This window comes from Somniosus microcephalus, chromosome 8 (genome assembly GCF_052327205.1).
Source record: "Somniosus microcephalus isolate GS21.2 chromosome 8, FLI_Smic_1.0, whole genome shotgun sequence".
In the NCBI taxonomy this organism is placed as follows: domain Eukaryota; kingdom Metazoa; phylum Chordata; class Chondrichthyes; order Squaliformes; family Somniosidae; genus Somniosus; species Somniosus microcephalus.
In genome coordinates, this window is record NC_140994.1 from 129,895,926 (window position 1) to 129,919,573 (window position 23,648).

Here is a 23,648-nt window from a genome sequence, read left to right on the forward strand (position 1 = left end):
AATGCTGAGATGAAGTTCTCCTCGCTGATGATTAAGGGTTTGACTGGGTAGCTCCAACCCCAATTCCTAGTCGGCACAATTGACAAATTGGCACTGCTTGGCTAAAGGCTAGATTCTCATCCATTCATGGTCAATCTCACACAGAGGGGACATGATGATGGCTGGTGTGGAACTCGGAAAAATTCAGACTGATGCATCATAGGAACATCGGAATAGAAGTAGGCCTTTCAGCCCTTTGAGCCTGGTCAGCCATTCAGTTACATCATGGGTAACCTGCATCAACTCCATCTACCCGCCTCCGCTCCATAACCCTTAATAACCTTGCTGAACAAAAATCTATCAATCTTAGTTTTGAAATGTTTAATTAACCTAGCCTCAACATCTTTTGGGGGAGAGAATTCCAGAATTCCACTACCCTTTGTGTGAAGAAGTGCTTCCTGACATCACCCTTGAAAGGCTTAGCTCTAATTTTAAGATTATGCCCCCTTGTTCTGGACTCCCCACCAGAGGAAATAATATTTTCTGTATCTATCTTATCAATTTCTTTAATCATCTTATAGCACCTCAATTAGATGATGCCTTAATAATTTAACCCTTTTAGCCCTGGTATCATTCTGGTGAATCTGCACTGCACCCCCTCCAAGGCCAATATACCCATCAGTGGGCTTGTTTCTGGGGTTAAGATTGAGTTACATTGCTGGTTTGTGTCAGCTGTGTCTTAGTGGGTAGCACACTTGCTTCTGAGTCAGATAGGTGGTGGGTTCAAGTCCCCATTCCAGGGACTTGAGCACATAAAGCTAGGCTGACACTCCAGTGCAGTGCTGAGGGAGTGCTGCACTGTCAGAGGTGCCATCTTTCAGATGAGACTTTAAATTGCTCTCTCAGGTGGACGTAAAAAATCCCAAGGCACAATTTCGAAGAAGAGCAGGGGAGTTATCCCTGGTGTCCTGGCCAATATTTGTCCCTCAATCAACATAACAAAAACAGATTATCTGGTCATTATCACATTGCTGTTTGTGGGAACTTGTTGTGTGCACATTGGCTGCCATGTTTCCCACATTACCACAGTGACTACACGCCAAAAAAGGACTTCAATGGCTGTAAAGCGCTTTGAGATGTCTGGTGGTCGTGAAAGGTGCTGTAGAAATGTAAGTCTTTCTTTCTTTATAGCTGGTCTGGCAGCTCTTGATGCTGGGTTTAAAAACTTGTTCCACTGCCTAGCGCTTGGGAAGGACTGGAAAATCTGGAGTTTTTCATTCTTAAAAGGAAGAAACTAAAAAGTGATCTTAAAGAGATATACAAAATAGTAAATGGCATTGAAATGGTAAACCTAGAACACAACTTCAAATTAAACAGGACAATGCACAGATTCAAAACTAGTTTAAGAAAGACTTAGGACTGACATGCAGAGTTTTATATATTTATTTGTTCTCGGGAGGTGGGCAATGCTGGCAAAGCTGCATTTATTGCCCATATTGTGTCAGCCTATACTCAATTGGTAGCACACTTGCCTCTAAGTCAAAAGGTTCTGGGTTCAAGACCCACTCCAGAGACTTGAGCACAAAAATCTAGGCTGACACTCCAATGCAGTGCTGAGGGAGTGCTGTGTTGTCGGAGGTGCCGCCTTTCGGATGAGATGTTAAACCGAGGCCCTGTCTGCTCTCTCAGGTGGACGTAAAAGATTTTGTAGTGTGGCAGAACCACTGAATGACTCTGGCTAACTGTATATAATTCTCTTTAACGAAGTTCTAACACCAGCCTAAACCTGTACCATTGTGTTAGGCATTACTGTGTTTTGTATATAGAGTTTGCATGTATGGGGCGTGGCCCCTTTAAGAGCGCGGGAAAACGCGGGCAAACATGATGACGTCACGTCGCAAACCACGAGACTGCCCAGTCAGTCCTCATGGCATCTCCGTTGAGTAAAGACCTGTTTAATCGTTCTCTGGTGTCGATCTCAGTTATTCGTAGGAATTCGTCAATTCCTACAGTAGCACTATTTCAAAGAAGAGCAGGGGAGTTATTCCAAGTGCCCTGGCCAATAGTTATCCCTCAATCAACACTAAAACAGATTATCTGGTCATTATCGCATTGCTGTTTGTGGGAGCTTGCTGTGCGTAAATTGACTGGTGCGTTTCTTACATTACAACAGTGACTACACTTTAAAAGTACTTTATTGGCTGTAAAGCACTTTGGGATGTCCTGAGGTCATGAAAGGTACTATATAAATGCAAGTCTTTCTTTTTCTTTTTATCACTAGTTGCTCTGAGAAGGTGGGGCTGGGTCTTTCCCTTGAACTGCTGTAGTTCTTGTGGTTATGGTGCTTCCTCAATGGTGCAAGATAGGGAATTGCACAATATTGACCCAGTGACAATGAAGGAGCAGTTAAAAGGTTGGGATAGTGTATGACTTGGAAGGGGAACTTGGAGGTGATGGTGTTCCCACAACATTGCTGCTCTTGTCCTTCTCTGTGGTAGAGGTCACAGGATGGTACCCTTGGTGAGTTGCTGCGGTGCATCCTGTAGATCGTACACACTGCAGCCATAGTTCGCCAGTGATGGAGGAGGTAGATATTACGTCCAGTGGTAGAGTTACCGATCAAGCAAATTTTGCTGTATTGGATGAGATCAAGCTTCTTGAGTGTTGTAGCTGCACTCATTCAGACGAGAGTTGAATCTTCCATCACACTCCTGACTTGAACTTTGTAGTTGGTGGATAGGCTTTGAGCAGTCAGGAGGTGAGCCACTCATTGCAGACTACCCAGTCACTGCCCTGCTCTTGTAACTATAGTGTTGCTATGGTTGGTCCGGTTCAGTTTCTGCTCAATGGTGAGCCCCAATTTATTAATGGCAGGGACTCGGTGATGGTAATACAATTGAAGGTTGGTGGGAGATAGCTGGACTTTCTCTTGTGTAGTGGGTTTTTGGCGTGTGTGCCCAGTCAGCTCTGCCCCTGACTGCCTCTGAGCGGTTCAAATTGCTCCACACCCCCTGGGTTCTAGACACCGGACTTAGGTACAGGCGGCGATACAGAAAATCGAGTAGACAAGTGGTTTGGTGCAAGAAAACCAAATTTTATTAAAAGGCTGAATAAAACACAATACTACTGAGAATTACTGGTATAGTTACAGGTATAAACATTTAATACACTTATATGGGAATGGGGAACACACGGCACATCGAGGGAAACAAATACATTAAAAAATCCCCTTATCCTTATCCCACCTCCTATACCTAACTAGATTAAGCTATGAGGGGCCAGGAATTCATGCTCACCAATCCAAAACCTGTTGCTTTAGATGGTGGGGTTTGAGATCCGCTCTTTCTGTCCTTTGGGGTATCCCGTCACCACGTGGTAACAGGGCGCGGTGCTGAAGTTGTTTGTACGAGGCACCCTCCCTTTTTCTCCGTTAACGTCTTCGTCGAGTACTTCGTCGCGATGGGCCTTCTTCTCCTTCGGGCGGTCGTCGATGGTATTGCTGTGGTGGGAGGTCGGTTGGCGGTCTTTACCGTCTAATGATGTTGCTATCCATGCTTCGAACACCAGCTTATTCTTCAACTGGGCTATTACTGTCTATGTGACAAACGTCAGCTTATAACTAGGCCGTTTGTCTTGATTTTGCTACCCATTCTTCGAACACCAGCATATTCTTAAATTGGGGTTTTACTGTCCATGCATGTAACGCCAACTTATTCACCAAACGCCAGCTTATAACTAGGCGTTTGTTCCCCAACGTGTCTTTTGCTGCCCTTCTCTGCTCTTATCGGTTTACCGTATTTTTCAACTCATCTCATCTCATCTCGTCTCGTCTGCCCGTTTGTGGCCTGTGTGTCCTGTGTGGTTTCAAATCGGGTTCCGTTCTCCTCCCGCGTTTGGCCCCGGTGTAATTGCCGTCCTTGGTGTTGAGCGGCGCGGAGGACGAGAAGAGAGCCCACCATGAGGCCAGGGCATGAGAAAACTAAAAGCAAGAGCTAAGAGCCAAGAGCAAGCACAATAAGAGAGATAAGAGACCAATCATTACCGATGGGCCTACAATTATACCCGATTCTTCATTCCTTATCTGCGCGCCAAATCAGGTGAGTCCTTTGTCTAACTTTTGGCAGGCTCGTTTAAACTGATTACAGCCATTTACTTTAACGACTCCTGAAATGGTTGTCTCTGTGTTTTAATGGTTTCGATGTCCTGGCTGTTGGTTATGTATGAAACTTAATCGGGTTTTCCTGACTTGATGGCTTCTGTGAGCTGTTACCGATTAAATATGCGGAAACCTAATGGCCTTGATTGAGGCCCATTCTAACCTGATCTGTTTCAAGGCGAATGGAATGCATATTCTGTGTTTGCTTTAACTGTCTGGCTCCACAAAGTCTCTTCACAGATTTATGCATTTTAAGCTTCGTTTCAGGTTTGCAAAAGGTGCCTGCCTGTTTGCAGAACCTTGCTTTTAAAATCCTGTACTTTTGGTCACGAGGTTGCAGAAGCCATTTTGGGTACCCTGTCTTTTCATAACTTGCCCATGCAGGGTCCCTTTATCCATAACTTTGGGGAATGTGGGAATTTTGAGAACCCTACACTTGTTTAAGACATTCGTCACCTGGCACTTATGTGGTGTTACCTGCCACTTGTCAGCCTAAGCCTGGATGTTAACCAGGTTCTGCTCTAGGCTGGCATGGGCTGCTTCACCATGAGGCACCTCCCACCAGAGTCACCCTGAGGCACTGCTGACACCACGACCAGGACTTGCTGATAGTGCAGTAGGGAAAACCGAAAGAAAAGTTAGCAGGACTGTTCTTACGCACCATACAAGCCAGCATCGGCACAGGTCTCCATGCAAGTTACCTCCCCATCACCACAGCAAAGCGTTGATATTCAATGTGGAGGGAGGGGATTGAAACAGTAAAAATATGAACCATAAATGGGGGGGTGGGATAAAAAGAAATCATTCGTAACTTCAACATTAAGCCGAAAACATCACAATTTCACAAGTAGGTTTTTTTCAACAAACTGCATGACTTTTAAACGGATATTTGAGAAGGAAGAATCCTTCAGGGATTGTAGCACTGTTTGGAATTGTGGCTGATCTTGCCAGTCTTCCTTACCGCCCGAGCCTTGCCAGTGAGATTTAGCCAGATCTGCTCCTGCAACAATCCCGCCCACAACCCAGTGCCTGCATCACTATGTTGGCTACCAGGACATGCTCACCCTACAGCAGACGCCACATGTGCTGAGGTACAAACCTTTTATTTAGGTGCACCTCCTGCTATGGTACTGAGCCATGCAGACTAGGAAAGACCCAGGTTCAATTCCCTGGGTGTGCCAAGTGTCTGACCTGGCCTGCGGGTAGGGGGGACAAAATCAGCCAGGGTTCACGCTCCTGATCGCTATCCAGTAACCCACGGCAGAGAGTGCGTGCACACCGATATTGGTGAAGGACTGAGTCAGCCTGGCTGGGGTGCTGACTATGGCCAAACAGCTGGCTGATGGTCATTATCTAGGCTCATACATCCTGCACAAGTTACCCAGAGAGTGGTTAGAATGTGGAACTTGCTACCACATGGAGTGGTTAAGGTGAATAGCATAGATGCATTTAAGGGGAAGCTAGATAAACACATGAGGTAGAAAGGAATAGAAGGATATGCAGATAGGGTTAGATGAAGTAGGGTGGGAGGAGGCTCATGTGGAGTATAAACTGGCATGGACTAGTTGTGCCGAATGGCCTGTTTCTGTGCTGTAAATTCTATGTAATTCTATGTACTTGATAGCTACAGATGGTTGCTGTGTTGTGTCACGAATCAGCTCCTTCAAGACAGGAGATATGAAAACTATTGCTGGCAATGTGAAGACAGAATAAACTTCGTTCCACCCAACCCCACATACAATCTGCTGAATGATTGTCTTTTTGTATTTTATTCTTCTGGGTTTGGTGTCTCGAGTTCCCTCGTCTGTAAAGGTTATTCCTCTTTAATCATCACTGAAATGTGGGCCTTGCTTGCTTGTCACATTCGTTTTTCATGGGAAATTGAAATGCAGTAACCCCTCTATCTACTGTTCCCACTGGGAGCTGTGCTAAAGAACTGTTATACGAAGGGTTGCCTTGCAGAGAGCGTTCCATGCACTTCCTCGATCAATCTATGGGGTAGATGTTTGGCTCTTCAATTAGCAGCCACTGACCACACTGGCTTCTGGTTAGATGTGTTGCTGTCTTTGTAGTATTCTAAGATTGTGTGGTCAAACCCTATTCTCTGAGGTTGGCCTAAGAACATCTGCCTATTAGTGCACTGACATAGTGCACCACAGACCGTAGAACGTGAGCTCTTAGCCTGATTCTACAGAACATAGATGGGTTCCCTGAATTACCACGATTGTTAGAACTGGGGAAAAAATTGTTTGTAGGGATTGACTGGATGAGAGTTTGGGTCTGGTGAGTTGAATCGGGGACAATTCAGAGTTCTGTTTAACCCCAGTACCTTTGACAGTCCAGATAAATTTACTCTTGAAGGATGACTGACAAACCTTGATGATTTTAACCCCCTGCGTGGTCTGGCCAGGCAGGGTGAGTGCAAAACACACTCATAGGCCTAGGTTTGAGGCCTGGAGTATTTTAACTCCCGGGCCTTATCTGCACGCTGCCAATCAGCTGCCTACCCGAAATGGGGGGGGTGGGGGGGTAGCAACAGCTGGTTGGCTGTCGGGAGTGGAGGTTCAAGCGGTCAGAGGCCGCTGGCAAGCAGAAGGGCCTAGCGGGAGGGAAAGTGGCTCCCCAGAAAGTGGGGGAAAGTCTCGAGCAGCGGAGACCTTGACTTTCCCTGTGGGGCTCAGCGGGGCACTCCTGTTCCGCCTGGCCCCACAAAGGGAAGTGTTTCACTTACAATGGAGAGAGGGCCCCTTCCTCCTTGCTGGCCTGCCTTCACCTGGCGGCAATGCCACAGCAGCTTCCCCGCTCAGGCCCAGGTTAAAATCTAATTGGAGTGCCGTTGAAGTAATGGGACCCGATTTGCATTAATTCATGAGGCTCCTTCCCGCCTGCGTCCGGCTGTCACCTCAGCCACTGAACCGCAGTGAGCAGTTACCATGGTGGCCAGCGGGAATGTGCGATAAGGAAGAATGCTCCATTTTAAAGGCTCCCCCACCCCCCCTCCCCTCCCCCCCCCCGCCCCCGTCCTGTTCCCGCAGGATGAGTTAATATTGATCCCCAATCCTATACTATGCACTTACTAAACCTCAATAGCAGGGGATTGGGGCATCAGGGAGAGCAGCTCAGATAGGCATACTAATTGATAATGGCGTGATATCTGCTTGTCACAAAAGACACAGAGCAGGTTAAAGACTATTTAAATCAAGCTAAAAGGATGAGAAGGATAAAGTTAAATATTGCTTTTCATTTTTTGGTCTCCACAGAAATTAAGAGTGAAATAATTTTGACTTTATGTTGCCATAAACACTGTTTGATATTAACTAGAGTCCAGAACACTACATACAGAAAACATCAAGGAATGTCCCCAGAACACATCATCCCTGATTGCTTTAATCTGCTGATTACATGTGGAATTGTGAACACTTGAAGCATTTGCCCCTCCTACGATGTGTCAGCATGTGCAGTGCATTCTGGGTAAATCCTCAATCTTGGAGCCACAGATGTTGCTCATTCCACAGCTGGTCTGACAAACCCTGGGATATTTATATCAATCAAGTAGCTGCAGAGCTGCATGAGAAGTGACGTGTGCATTGTGATTGGCTATTAGTTTGTAGTGACTAATTCATTGTGTTCTTACATTTCAAAACAATGTGTTCCCATGATTTTGTTAACAGGCCGTTAATGACAAAGAAAAACGATTCCTTCTCATATTTTTTCCAAAGCGGGAAATTGGTACTGTTTGGGGTCAGGTTTGTATTGTGGGTCCATGCACACTAGGAATTGAGTTGAAATTGTCCAGTCTCATTTCCCATATATCTCCTCCAGGCAGCTTGATCTTTGTGCAATATATTTTATTTAATAACTTCTCTGATTTAAAGTTCTAAATTTGCAGAGAAAGAGATCAGCAGTGACACCATTTGATCACCACACACATCTCTGGTTACAGACTGTTCCAGTCACCCAATGACAGGCAAATTCTTATATTTTATAGGCAATATAAAATAATAAATGCTTGGAATTGCGATCATCAATTAAAAAAAAAGTCATTCTTAGGATGTGGGCAACGCTGACAAGGCACGCATTTATTGCCCATCCCTAGTTGCCCTTGAGAAGATAGCAATGCAACTGAGTGGCTTGCAGGTTGGCAGGTTTCCTTCTCTAAAGGAGAGTAGTCAACCCAGTTGGGTTTTTACAACAATCTGACAGCTTCATGGTCACTTTTACTGATACCAGCTTTATATTTCCAAAAAAAGAGGGTTCAAATTCTCAAACTGCTGTGGAGAGATTTTAACTCACATTCTACTAAATTATTAGTCCAAGCCTCTGGATTATTGGTCCAGTAACATAACCATTTACATTACCATACCCACGACAGTTGCTACCAATCTCAGCCCAGTTCTTAGTGGACATGAGCCCATAGCAGAAAACTGACCCATCTTCAGCAATTCCATTCGCAGAGGCCACATGATGGTTGGTGTGAGAAATGCCACACTAACGCAGTAAAGGGGAGCTGTTTCGAGGTTGGGACTAACGCATATTGTTGGGGGAGAATGATGCATTGCTGGGCCTCGTGTTCGAAGGACGCTGAATTTACCCATTACTTTTCCCAAATTCAGGCTAGTAAGAAGGACAGGTTCAAGCAGGTCCGCTCAATGATGTTCGATTTGATGGAATGGCGATCGCAGCTGCTTTCTGGAACACTGCCCAAGGATGAACTGAAGGAACTAAAGCAGAAAGTCACTTCCAGAATAGATTATGGGAACAGGTACGTAGAAAAAAGCCCCCTGACAACAGGACTTATGGACCCACTGTTGCTGTGTGCTGTCCTTAAGGTACGTATTATTACCTCCCACCCCCCCCAGGCATCAGACAGATCTGCCCATTCCTGGGTGTATTGGATGGGATGGGTGCACCAAATGCAGGACAATCAGGCAGGATCCATTAGCACCTTGCACTGCTCCCCAGCCTTACTCTTCTGGATTCGGTGTGCCCAGGTGCAGCAACAGGAATATCTGCCCCAGAAATTTGCGTTATTTTCTGGAGGTCAAAAAACTAGCTTAATTTGAAAAGCCTCCTCCATTTAGTCACAATTAATATGCCAAAGTAAAAGGGCACAACTGGCCTTTTGCTACTTGTGATACAGGAGAGAGCCACCTTTTTTCATATTCCATTACAGAATTCAAGATAGAGCTTGTTGTCTGATGAAAAATCCCTCACTGGCCTTTAGTCTTTTTTTCCCTCCGCAACTTTCCTTGTCTCTCTAACTTGCTATCACTTTAGTCAAGGCTCCACTCATGCTCCTTCTCAGCTCCAAATATACCATCTTTAACCCTTTCCTCCTCACTATTCCTCACTGCATTGAAATCAAGACTCATTGCATTATCTTCAACTCTAAAGAATTTCACAGGACCTCAAATCATGGAACTCCTTACCTGTCTCACTCTACCCTTCCTGCCACAATACATAGGATCAGGAAACCCAAAGTTGGCATCACCTGATCACTTCTTGTTTACTTGATTTTCCATCCTACGGTTTTCAACCTTGGTGATGCTCGGTATGATGAAGGTGGGCTCTGATGAAGTTCTTATACAGGAACTATTTTGTCAGCTGACAATGGTTAAACTTGCTGCCGATTATTTTAGTGGCTGCTTTCTTATTTCAATGACAAGTTCCATGGGCTAACCTGAGACAAACAGTGCTTTGCTCTCTGACATTGTCATCCAATATCCCAACATTCGAACAAATTCTATAAACTGGTTAATAAACTAGTCAGTGAAGAAATGTTATTCTTTACGGGATGTTGCAAAGTCATGGAGACAAGCTCTTTAAGTAGGCAACAGATTTTATTTATGCACAAGAAGAGTTTGGATGAGAAGGCCTTTGGCCCATTTGATCTCATCTTTCCAAATACCAAACCCTACCATCTTCTCATTATAGCATCCAATTCTTTCATAAATTAGTTTGAGAGAGAGAAAAAACTTCATTAGGTTTTAGGAAAATTCCAGAACTTCTTGTGTCTACAGTGTCTACAAAGGTCAATAAAAAAAATCAGTTCTCGACTTCCCGTAAATGCAACTTCTGATCTGCATACAGATCTGGAAACTACCAGGTTTTGTCTGTGTTGTATTAACAAATCTCAGCCAACAATGGTTGGAACACTATAATTGATCTCAGTGTCCCTGAGCGAGGAAAAAGCATCAGGTTCATCCCAGAAACCTGCCAAGAACTGGGTGATGCAGTGAGTTAAACATTGACCTTTCACCTCTGGGACCTGGGTTCAACTTCAGCCCAGACTGAAGTCTCCCCTGGTTAAAAGGGTCTTAGGTGCAAAGAGTTGGGACAGTCTCAATTCAGTTCCTGCTGCGTGTAGCCTGGAGCACAAAACTGGCCCTAATCCAGCACTAGATTAGCAACCACGCTCAGAGAGGTCCCAGGATGGCTGTCGTGGGACATGGGATATTAGAGGAGTTGGGCATTGCTTCTCTGAGGCTTGGGCTGAGGCATATTGCTGGCACAGAGTGGAAGGATCTTTACTCTGCTGCTGACTGTGCTGCTCATTATCTGGGAGTGCTTGATGCTGACAGTGGGGGGCGTTTGATGTGAAGAGTTCCATTCCTTAGCACTAACATCCTTCACCTTGATACTCACCAAATTAAAATAAAATTGGCCGGGGTCTCTCCTAATTCATATCGAGCACCCCCCCACCCCCTTTCTGGAAGTATGCAGATGCTGAGCGAGTTCACCAGCCCCCTTCGCCCTCCCCCATCAACCCCCCTCCCCCCTCCCCAGTAAAGTAGCTTGACGACACTCAAGGGGTAATTTTCACTTGACCACTTGAGCAGTAAACTGTCGGAGTAGATCACATGCCTATTATAGATACAATTTTTATTTCCGTTGAAATCAATGGAAACGGAAATCAGGCGGGTTCTATATCAGGCTGGGCGACCCGCTCTGCAAGATTGCTTGCCAAACTGTGATGGTGAAAATGATCCCCAGCTCAGTGCCTTGCTCGCCCAAGAAGAACAGCTATTTGGGTGAGGGGCCACCTGGAATAAGAGCCCAGTGTGAAGCAGAGAATCACAAGGAAAGTAGAGAAGGAACAAAAGAAAATGAACTTTCTATGTTCTTATTCAGATCCTAACAACCATTTACCTTCCCTGCAGGATACTTGAACTTGACCTTGTTGTCAGAGATGAGAATGGCAACATTATGGACCCAGACAAAACCAGTGTCATCAGCTTGTTCCACGCTCATGAGAAGGCCACGAAACAAATCTCCGAGCGGATTAAGGAAGAAATGGTATTTATTGATTTTCCCCCCCCCCCCCCCAACCCCTGTACTTACTGAGGAGTTAGCCTGCGTGTAGACTATCATAACTTGCTTATCATTGGGTGACGTGGAGGGCGTCTCCTGCCAATGAACCACAAAATGGTCTTGTCGAGTGATCACTCATCTGGATTGTCCAAACGGTTGAAGGGACATTGGAACAGGGATTGGGACTATTTGCTAACACACAAAGGGTAAAGCAGGATATTGCCTAAAGGATGAGTCTTTCGGTGAACCCTGCAACGCGGCTATTGGATCAAGTCTCAGTGCCCGAAAGTAAATTGATTCAGAGAGTAAACAAAATAGAAAGAATTAGGGAGTGCACCGTTTGTTTTTAATATTATTTTTATATATATATATAAAAGAATAGTTCTGTCTGTCTGTCCGGGCATCACTCAAAAGTTATAGAGTGTACCTACACATATGTTATATCAAAAGAAAGCTTATGATTAGGGGAGTCTACTAGGTGTCTTTATTTTTTGGTCAGACAAAAATTGTTTGGACAGTAGACAAAAAACGTTCAAAAAATGGAAAAAAATCCGCTCATTAGCGGTTGACCAATCCTACCGCTCATTAGCATTGAGTGACGTGATGGTTGACCAATCCTACAGTTCAGTGACCTGATGGTTGACCAATCAGTGCATCACAGGGGGCGTTTCACGGCGTTTGTGGGCGGGGCCTAATCCTTCAAACTGCCGTTACTGAGGTGAGTGGCGGCCATTACAGACCGGCCGGGCCTGAAGCTTAAAACATTCTCTCTCTCTCTCTCTCCTTCCCCCCCCCCTCTCTCTCTCTCTCTCCTCTTCCCTCCCTTCTTCCCTCTCTCTCTCTCTCCTTCCCTCTCCCTCTCTCTCTCCTTCCCCTCTCTCTCTTGCTGTGAGTGTGGGACCGGGAAAACCAGGGCTTTCACACTAGCCGTCCCCAACCGATATCGGACACTGCCGCCCGGCCAACCGGGTCCAAAGGCCCGCCGCGTTAACCATGAGGAACCCCGGGCTCGCTTCGGAGCGATGGGCACCCGGACTCCCGGTGTCGGATATGCTCCGTTCTGGTACTGTGGTGAGGGAGAGAGGGAGGGAGGGAGTGAGAGGGAGGGAGAGAGAGCGGGAGGGAGGGGGAGAGAGAGAGTGGCAGGGAGAAGAGAGCGGCGCGGAGAGATGAGAGAGAGAGGGGAGAGATGAGCAGGGATGGGAGGGGCAGGGAGAGAGGGGCAGGAGAGAGAGGGGTATGGGGAGGAGAGAGAGTGGAGAGACGGGCAGGCGAGAGTAGTGGGAGGCGAGAGTGGGTCGGGAGAGAGAGGGGAGGGAGAGAGAGAGGGTGAGGGAACTTCCCGCCGACCTCACAAAATGGCGGCCGCCCTTCTTCACCCGCAGTCTCTCTCTCTCTCTCTCTCTCCCCCCCCCAGTCTCTCTCTCTCTCCCCCCCAGTCTCTCTCTTCTCCCCCCATTCTCTCTCTCTCTCTCTTCCCCCAGTCTCTCTCTCCCCCCCAGTCGCTCTCCTCTCCCCCCAGTCTCTCTCTCCCCCCCGTCTCTCTCTTCTCCCCCCAAGTCTCTCTCTCGATCCCCGGGCCTCTCTCTCCCCCCCCAGTCTCTCTCTCTCTCTCTCCTCTTTCCCCACTCTCTCTCTCCTTCCCACAGAGACAGACAGACAAAACTCATTTATATATATAAAAATTATTTCTACTTTTTTCATAACAACATGCCCTCAAAAAATCCTCGGCACTGCCAGGCACTCCAGCTAGTTTTTAATATTTCCATAATGCGTTAAAAGTCTTGCATCCAACACAAACTTCCTGTTTGTCGCACTGACTTCTTGCTGCTGTTGCACTTTCACCATCACACTTAGTCAGCTTGCTGAAGTGTCAGCCTTGGCTTCGTGGTCGCACTCTTGCTAACATTGGCTGCAGAGCTCCTGTTCTATCAAGAGAGAATAAGTGCCTGCCATGCTGGTTAGAAGGTATATGGGTGGTCCTAGCACCTGAACATCGTGACAGACCATGTCCTTGGCACAGGATGAAGACAAGAATTCAAACTGTTCACCGGAGTCTTACAAGTAGATTTGTTTTCTTTAAAAATAGCCATCGGAGGGAGAATATAGAAGGAAATTGCTAGCAAAACAAAAACACAATCTATTTGTGTCTCTCCAAGCTGTTCCACAAAACTCTCTTCGATATAGGGGACTGAACACATTTTGAACACATTTGCTAAAGGACAGGAAGGACTCCGGCAGATGCCAGGAGTCCTTAACAGAAAATTGTACGCCTTTGATTTTATCCAGGTGTTAGCTGTGGCTCAGTTGGGAGCACTCTTGCCTCTGAGTCACAAGGTTGTGGATTCAAGTCTCGCTCCAGAGACTTGAGCACAAAATTTAGGTTGACACTTCACTGCAGTACTGAGGGTGTGCTGTACTGTCTGAGGTGCTGTCTTTTGGATGAGATGTGATACCTAGGCCCTGTGCTCCCTTCTCAGGAGGACATAAAAGCCCCCATGGCACTACTCTGAAGAAGAGCTGGGAAATTCTGCCCAGTATCCTGCCAATATTTATCCCTCAGTCAACATCACTGAAACATTATCTCATTGCTGTTTGTGGGAGCTTGCTGTGTGCAAATTGGCTGCTGCATTTCCTACATTACGATAGTGACTACACTTCAAAAAGTACTTAAAATGCTTTGGGACGTAATGAAAGGTGCTGTATAAATGCAAATCTTTCTTTCTCCTTTCTAGATTAGTTTGGGTCAGGCTGGTCCAGATAGAAAAAGACTAAAAGTTGAAATAAGAAAAATTAGGGATCAGGAAAAATGGGTTGAGCAGTTGTAATGTTTAAAATGTAACTATTTAAAATTGTATTTTAAGTGTGTTTGATATTTGAGTAACTTTATTACTGCAGTTTTAGGTTTGTCACGATGTTGGAGCTAAAAACTATTTTTAAAAATGGTCAGCCTAAGGAGGCAGTCAATTCCCTTGCTCTGCCTAAAGAAAACAACAACAACTTATATTTATATAATGCCTTTAATGTAGTAAAACGCTCCAAGGCGCTTCACAGGAGCTTTATCAAACAAAATTTGACACCGAGCCACATAAGGAGCTATCAGGGCAGATGACAAGAAGTAGGTTTTAAGGAACTTCTTAAAGGAGGAAAGAGAGGTAGAGAGGTTTAGGAAGGGAATTCCAGTGCTTAGGGCCTTGGCAGCTGAAGGCACGACTAGGACGGAGAAGATGTTGAAAGGAATGACATCTGTGTATCATTCTGCAGGGCATTTTGGTTCCTGGTTCTGACTCCAATTTTGACAAGAAGCCAGGGGCAAAGCGTAAAGGTCAGATATGAAACCTTCTGCAGTTGAGATCTGAGTAGCATATGGTTCACACACTTGCATCATTCATCTTTGCACTTTGCCCCCGGGTTCCTGCCAGTCTCCCAGCCAGAACAAGAGTGAAAGCATAAATTCACAAACTGAAATCAACCTCCTCAAATCAAATCAAATCAAATCAACTTTTATTGTCATTGTTAGTGCACAAGTGCAGTACAACGAAATGTAGGCTTGCGGCTCCCGAGAGTGTACAATTTGGATTAGGACACTTAAACATTTCAACGTACATTTGTACATATATATTAGCATAAATATGACCATAATAAAGTGCATCGGCAGATGTGCAGGCTTTAGTGTTTATTTATTTATTTATCCTCTGCACAAAGGTTTTCATTTTCATAAAAGGAACGTTATTCTTCTCTCTGGTGAAATGGAGATGTATTTCTTTGTGTTTTAGAAATTTAGACCAGAAGGCAGGAGAAGCTTCTTTACACAGAGAGTGGTGAGGCTGTGGTATTCATTTCCAGGCTTAGGCCTAAAAATTCGATTGCTTTGCGCCTCCCATTAGCACCTGGGTGCGGCACTGCCAACGCCTCCCGCGAAATTCAGCGGGAGGTTAGCGGCAGCGGTAACTGTTAGCGGCGCTGTGCTGCCGGCAATGGCATCATTGCATGCGCAGCGCCCTGCTCGCGCCCCGGCCATGATCTTCAGTAGCGCCCCCTGACTTACCACCGGACGCGATGTCTGACGGGGTCAGGGGGGCCTAATTGCGACCGGGGCAGTGCAATTAAAGGGGAGGTGCCGGGCGGATATTTTTGTTGCTGGCCACCTGCCAGCACCTGCCTCCGCTGCCGTCCTTGGCCTCCTGAGCACCCCCGCGGAGTGCCGGATGCCCTCCATGAACCCGGCACTTCTCGAGTGCCAGGCTCTTTTGCCGGCACTCCGATCCCTGGTGGCCCAGCTGAGCCCCGGGTCGCGCTGCACTAGGCCCCTCCCCTTTAATAAGGGGAGGAAGGCCTGTAGTACCGCGGCACGATGTAGCGCCGCAATATTCACTCGCAGCGCCCCAGGAGGGAGGCGGGGAACTTGCAGTAGCACCCCGCCTCCCTCTTGGGGTGTTACCAGTGAATTTCTGCTGCGGGGGTGCCAATTTAAAGTAGGGGATGCAACTCAATTTTTCCCCCTTAGTGTTTAAGGCCAAAACTAGGTAATCATTCCAGGTTAAATTGAATAGGTGGATGAAGAAAAAGGGGTCGAATGGATGTAGGAATAGGGCAGGTAAATGTGAAGTATTTACAGGGAGGGTAAACATTGACGCGTTGCGCAGAACAGCCTGTTTCTTTGTTGTAACTCCTATTTATTTCTCCCCCTTCCCCCACTCACCCCAAGAGAGGCAGGCCTCTTTGATTCTCAGGTAAACTTGAGAAACATTTAAGGTACCAGGGATTCAGACTGAGCTCTCCTTCCATTCTGTTCTGCCAAATATTCTAAAGCTAAAACTGGATAAATTAGACATGAAGAAAGAACACTTCCTCATTTTCTGTCATAAGAACATAAGAAATAGGAGCAGAAGTAGGCCATTCGGCCCCTCGAACATGCTCTGCCATTCAATAAGATCATGGCTGATCTGATCTTGGCCTCAACTCCACTTTCCAACCTGTTCCCCATAACCCTTGACTCCCCTGTAGCTCAAATATCTGTCTATCTCCCCCTTGAATATATTCACTGACATTTGCCATTTGTCCAATGTGGAAACGCTGCCATTTTATTACGTTATATCCTACATGTAGGTACGGGCAAGATTGGAAGATGCCATTGAGGTCCATCTAAATGCTCACAAAGTTCAAAAACTACCATACTCTATTCTGTCTCTCGATCCCTTCCATTGAGCACATAGAGCTAGGCTGACACACCAGTGCAGTGCTGAGGGAGTGCTGCACTGTCGGATGTGTCGTCTTTCGGATGAGACATTAATCCGAGGCCCCGTCTGCTCTCTCAGGTGGATGTAAAAGATCCCATGGCACTATTTCGAAGAATGGCAGGGGAGTTATCCCTGGTGTCCTGGCCAATATTTATCCCTCACTCAACATAACAAAAAACAGATTTTATGTCATTATCACATTGTTGTCTGGGACCTTGCTGTGCGCAAATTGGCTGCCGCGTTTCCCACATTACAACAGAGACTCCACTTCAAAAGTACTTCATTGGCTATAAAGTGCTCTGAGACGTCCGGTGGTCGTGAAAGGCGCTATATAAATGCAAGTCTTTCTTTTTTTTTATTGCTTGCTCAGCATTGTCCATGCAGAATTGTGGAAGGTCCAAGTTCAAACAAGGGAAAGCGTGCGTCTGGGCACCAGACGAGAACAGGCTCGGACTCTGTTCTGACTCCTTTGGGGTGAATAACCTGCTAAGGCTCACTGCCAAGGCCTGCACATAACAAATGGCACCTGGGTGTGAAACTGTGCCACAGCAAGAGTCAACAGTGACTTCAGTAGAGCAGAGCAGAACACCCAAGGGAACAGCTGACGATCAGCCTCGCTCACATCTTCTAAACTTCTGAAAGTCAACATATACTTCATGCTCTACCAAAAATAAATCAAAACTCCTAGAATTGTTTCTAGGACACAAAGACCTGATAACAAGGCCCCTACACACTTCAAGCCTGAACATTTGCTGTAGAAGATTTAGGAGGGGGGAGGGAGATGGAGACTCCATGTGAGGGTGAAATGGGGGGAAAGACTCCACAGGGAGGGTGAAATGGGGGGAAAGACTCCACAGGGAGGGTGAAATGGGGGGAAAGACTCCACATGAGGGTGAAATGGGGGGAAAGACTCCACAGGGAGGGTGAAATGGGGGGAAATACTCCACAGGGAGGGTGAAATGGAGGAAGAGGCACCTTAGAGGGTAAAATGGAAGGATGACAAAATGGAATGATGGCCACCTCAGGAAGGGGGAAATGGAGGATGAGTGACCTTACAAAGGAATGGAAGAATGACAAAATGGAGGGCGAGTCACATTGGGAAGGGAGAAATGGAGGGAGAGCGACCTCAGCTACAATTGTGCACCTTCGAGTGGCTGATTGAGGAGTGGTATTGACGAGCCCCAGAGCAGTTTGCTTGCTCACTCTAAAGTCTGTCTGGAGATTTATTTATGGGCAAAGCAACACATTTACTGTCCTTGTTTCCACAGTCTCAGACCCAAACTGACAGTTGTGCCTTCGCCCGTATGGCGTCATCCCCAACGCACGGCTTGTATGTGTTTGTACGAAACTTTGTGTGTCGAATAGGAGAGGATTCCGAACTCTTCATGGCATTGTACGACCCTCAAAAACAATCAATAATCAGGTGAGCCTGCATACAACCCAACAGCAACTGTGCTCTGAGGGCTCTTGCCTCATCTTATTCTTAGTCAAGCAGCTTCTGGACAAACTATGTATCTCCTGTACATTTCTGGTTTAAATTATTTTAGTTTGTATAATTAAAGAAGTAAACTAGTTGTAAAAGATTGACGAGAGATAATGTTGTCTGACTGTGCTTTCAGCACAGTACCTCTCGAGGTGCGAGCGCGTCTCAACAAATCAACGTGGGGCCAGCAATTGGGGGAGGGAGACGCCTTGGGCGCCCAAGGCCCGGCTGATGCAATCTTCAGGTGGGCCTGTAAATGGGCGAGTAGACCGTTTGCCTGACACAGGCGGGAGGCAGCTTAAGTATGCGAGTCAAGGGCCTTAATAACACAGTGTGTCGTCTGCTTACTATGAGCACACCCCATAACCTTTTCTCGGGTTTACTAAATCTCCCTTGTCTCACTTCTCTCTCTTCCAGTGAGAATTATTTAGTGAGATGGGGACGCAGAGGCCTCCCGAAAGAAATCGACATGTTGAACAATCTGAAAGTGGTGTTCACTGTAAGTATTAAAATGTATCCTGCACAAATGTGACTGTTTTTGGATTGGAGGCTCAATGTCTACAGGTGTAATTATCTCCAGGCTGACGAGCAAGAAGAATAAGTTTTCGGGTATTTGATGTATATTTAGGAGCTTTGCCTGATGGCTTTGAGTAACCGCACTACTAAGCCATCCAGATCAGAAGATCCCAGGATTAATCTCTAGTGTATGGTGAGCTGACTGACCTCAGCCAAGGCAACAGTTGGAGCACCATTACTGATCTCAGTAACCCTGAGCTAGGAAGCAGAACAATTCAGACAGGGTTTCTGCTTCTGAAATAACCTCCAATGCCCCCTACTGGAAGGTGTCTGCACATGGATGCCAGGACAAGATGGCTGACGTGGCTGTGATGCACTCAGCGGTGGAGTGGTCATCTGACATTCACCGTCCAGGTTCACACAGGAAAAATGGCCACTTGGTGAGTCATTGGAGAGCTGCCATCAGCCTTGGAACTGTACCAAGCAAGAGTTGACATTTTCAGGAAATAAGAGGGGAATTTCCAATAATAACCCATTATAAAACTACATTAGGCTAACCCTGAAGCCTTAACAGTATATCCATTTGATATGAAATCACTTTAATGACTTTTGTGAAAGGGCCATTAACAAGCAAGTGATTAATAGAGCAAACTGCAGGATAAAACAGGAAGGTCACTTTATACCAGGAGATAATTTGCAGCTCAAAGAAAGACATGTTTATTAGTCAGCACCATCGACAAGAAAACTTAGGGATCAAACTTGCCCTGATGAAATTTTCTCTTAAAGGGAGACGAACCATTTTAAAATGTATTTATTCATTCTCAGTATGTGGGAGTCACTGGCAATGCCGGCATTTATTGCTCAGCCCTAGTTGTCCTTGAGAAGGTGCTGGTGAGCCTTCTTCTTGAACCACTGCAGTCCGTGAGGTGAAGGTACTCCCACAGTGCTGTTAGGTAGGGAATTCCAGGAATTTAACCCAGCGACAATGAAGGACTGGTGATCTATGTCCGAGTTGAGATGTTGTGTGACTTGGAGGAGTACTTGGAGGTGATAGTGCACCCGCTTGCCCTTATCCTTCTAGATGGTGGAGGTCGCTGCATGCTTCCAAGAGTAAGTATAGGGATAGATAACTGAACTCAACGTAACATAATTGTTCCTCCGCTGCTAGGACCATGAAATTGTCAGATCAAGGAAGACAACTCGCAGAATGTAAGATTAGATAGATTTTCTGGGAATTTGGTTGTCTTGGCTTTTGAGGCAATGAGGAAATGTTCCAGAACCTTCCGTGAGAGTAGTAAACAGGCTGGATCGAGTCCATGGTAGAGCAGGCCGAAAAGGAAGGAGTGGACCGAACAGGCTCAATGACCTTTCTGATCTTAGGTTTCTATCTATTAGATTAAAGGGTGTGATATTTCAATCCATCATTTATTTGCAAAGAAATCCGGCTATTCTGCAGCTTGGAATATTCTACCAAGGGAAACTGTGGTTGCTAGTTCCACAGATTTGGTTTCGTCACAAAGCACAGGCCTCAATCCACCCATGCTAGGGTTGATTTTCCGTGAAGGTTTTCCCAATCGTTTGGCATTATATTGTAAAGATGTATCTCTGTGTAACCCATGGTTAGTCTACAGCTTTGCATAATTTCCCCAAAGGCAAGGATGTGCATTTCAGCCACATCCAACTCGGGCGAACATGCTCTTGGCAAGTAACTACAGAAAACCATTTTAAATTTGTCCATTAGGACCTAGGTAAAAATTTTATAAAGAAAGGTCACATATCAGGATTAGACTTGCAGATCATCTTGTGCCATCGCAGGAGCCTTGTTTATTTTTATGAGTGCAATATATCAAGTTAGTCCAAATTGAATAAAAGCCCAAAATGAGTGATTCACACTTCAAATTAATTTGTTGATGATGTAGCATAGTGGGAATGTGATGTTGCTCCTATAGTTAAGATAATGAATAAGTATTCGGCTAGTAGTAGCAATAAATACTTCAGCACAAAGCCATAGCATTGAGGCGTTTGTCTAGTATTAACTATTATTTAGAAATAACCTTGCACCTTTCGGCTTGTCAGTTCCAGTCTGTAAGAATTAAAAAATGATTTGAAACCAATTACCTGCAAATGATTTCATGTCAATAAACTCTGAAGAGAAGACTTAACTCTGATTTTGATTTTGCTTAGGATCTGGGAAACAAGGATTTGAATCGGGATAAAATTTATCTAATTTGCCAAATAGTCCGAGTTGGAAGGATGGATCTGAGGGACACGCACCAGAAGAAATGCACTCAAGGGTTAAGACGACCTTTTGGGGTGGCAGGTAATTAACAGCTACACAATATATTGTGTTCCAGTGCTGCCGACAGGAAATATGATGGAGAATCAAAGATATGATTTATAGCGATTGAAATAGTCCTTATCAGAGATGGGACGGGTGAGAGGAGATAAGATTCAGGCTTTGAAGTACAGAGAAGAATAGATAATGTGACTATAAAGAGGTCATTTAACTTGGATTGTGAACATTGCCTCAAGCAGGGCTTGGATATTCAAAGACACACAGACTAGTGGAAAAACAATTTATGCTGTTCGATAAACTCATCTTAAAAGGAAAGTCTGGATTTTTTGTGTTGTTGGGTGAATTTTGTGCTCAAAGTGAAGAATATTAGTGTTAGGTAATGTAACACTTCTGCCATTTCAGGCACCTAGGGTCAGCATCAAGCCCTTCAGGTCAAGGCTATGGTTAGTTCCCTCTAAATGCCCCACCAATGTCCCTCAGCCCAATCCTCTGAAGAGCATCTCCTGCAGCACCAGTGTGATATTCATTCCATTCCCTACACCTACCATCCAATGGCTTTCTTTGAGTGAGGCTGCCAATTAATATTGAACTAGGAAAGTTTTATGTTGTGGGTGCATTCCTATTAGAATACAGATGGAGACTGCCTCAATTCAGTTCAGGTAAAAACCTTACAGCCAGGGAAGATCTGCATCCCATTAGTCTGGGCCAGAAAGTATCAATAAGAATGGGACTACAGCTTCTACAGATACAGATAGACACAAATGATCAAATACTCCATGGGATACAATAGTTTGGATGCTGCTGGGACTGTGGATGATCTGCCTGAGGAATACAACTAGTTAGAATTGGGTCTCAGATTGGATTTATACTGATAGATTATCTTTGGGGTAGGAAGGAATTTCACAGAACATTATCTTTCTAGATGTTTGCCTGCGGTTGGTGCCTTCTTGAGGAGATTGAGTTGGTTGGGTTGAGTGGACAAGTTGTACCTAGTTTATGGAAGGAATTAACTTGGGCTGAATGACTTTTTCTCATTCCATACTTTTTTTGGTTCCTATATTTTTATTTCATAATTCAGGAATGGAAAAAGTCTCCTGAGTTTTGGCTAGCGGCATGAGTGTGATACTGAGTTCCTCACCATGTACTTATATTATACAATCTTCATTGTAGGTGCTACACCTGAATGTATCCATAGCACAAAAAACTGCTATGCTTTACATTGCCTCATCCAACCAAAACACTACCATTTACTTTACTGTCTCTGAGCAGATCTCTTACAAAAAGCTTTCTAAATCCCAGCTATCCAGTCACCTCTGATTTGTTTCAGCGTATAACAAAAGCTGAACTTACATTGTATCCTGCAACTTACCCAGAGGGTGGTTGGAATGTGGAACTCAATGCCTAAAAGGGTGGTAGAGGCAGGAACCCTCACAACATTCAAGAAGCATTTGGATGAGCACTTGAAATGCCATTGCATACAAGGCTATGGACCAAATGCTGGAAAATGGGATTAGACTGGACAGGGATGGATGGGCGGCGCAGACACGATGGGCCGAAGGGCCTCTTTCTGTGCTGTAAAACTCTATGACTCTATGACTCTATAATCTATGCAGTACTAAATACCTAAATGAGATGGTATGTGAACTTATACTGTGACTAAATATCCCAACCTTCTATTTAATTGCTTCTGCCCATTATCTTGACAGTGAAAGTCTACTATCCCTCTTTCAAAGCCTCTGTGCTAATTCTACTACCTTAATTGTACGTCTTTGTTGCTCATATTTCTTCCAAGGTGCAATATTTTGCATCTTTCAGTATTACATTTCATTTGCTATCTTTCTACCCAGTTACACAACAGATCTAAATCTTTCTGGAAAATGTAACTCTGTCCTCCATCACCACTGCACTCCCCATTCTAGTGTCTTGCTGGATATAGTTCTATGGACACCAGTAGCCCTCTAATACAACATGCTCATAGAATCATAAAATAGCATAGAACAGAAGGAGGCCATTCGTCCCATTGAGTCTGCGCCGGCTCTTTTGAAGAGCAATCCAGATAGTCCCACTCCCCCGCTCTTTCCCCGTATTCCTACAATTTTTTTCGCTTTAGTATTTATTCAATTCCCTTTTGAAGGCTACTATTGCATCAGTTTCCACCACCCTATCAGGCAGTGCATTTCAAATCCTAACCACTCGTTGCGTAAAAAAGTTTTTCCTCATGTCGCCTCAGGTTCTTTTGCCAATCACCTTAAATCTGTGCCCTCTGGTTATTGACCCTTCACCTGGATACAGTTTCTCTTTATTTACTCTATCTAAACCCTTCATGATTTTAAACAGCTCCAATAAAACTGCTCTTAGCCTTCTCTGCTCTCAGGAGAACAACCCCCGTCTCTCCAGTAATCCACATAACTGTAATCCCTCATCCCTGGATCCATTCTAGTAACTCTTTTCTATATCCATGTTAAGTGAACATTTTTCCTGTGCAAGTCAAAACATACATATCTACCTCACTACCTGTCCAATTTCTTAAAATAATAGAGTAACTTTATGCTGAAAGCAATGAAAGATATTAGCACCAAGGAATCCTGTCCATTTCAGGCACTCACTATCAGAACTGAGCTCTCCCAGCTCAGATCCAGACTAAAACTCCCTCTATTTTACACAAAA

At 45.2% G+C, this 23,648-nt stretch overlaps 1 protein-coding gene across 1 annotated transcript in view; it reads left to right on the forward strand.

Moving 5' to 3' along the window:
- LOC147113790 (dedicator of cytokinesis protein 2-like) overlaps nt 1-23,648 on the forward strand; it is a 611,919-nt gene that overhangs the window by 149,877 nt on the left and 438,394 nt on the right. Inside the window, exons 6-10 of the mRNA XM_085996164.1 lie at nt 8,749-8,897; nt 11,296-11,431; nt 17,955-18,109; nt 18,587-18,668; nt 20,870-21,005. Of these exons, the coding sequence (XP_085852290.1) occupies nt 8,749-8,897; nt 11,296-11,431; nt 17,955-18,109; nt 18,587-18,668; nt 20,870-21,005 (658 nt within the window). The remainder of the gene's footprint in view (nt 1-8,748; nt 8,898-11,295; nt 11,432-17,954; nt 18,110-18,586; nt 18,669-20,869; nt 21,006-23,648) is intronic.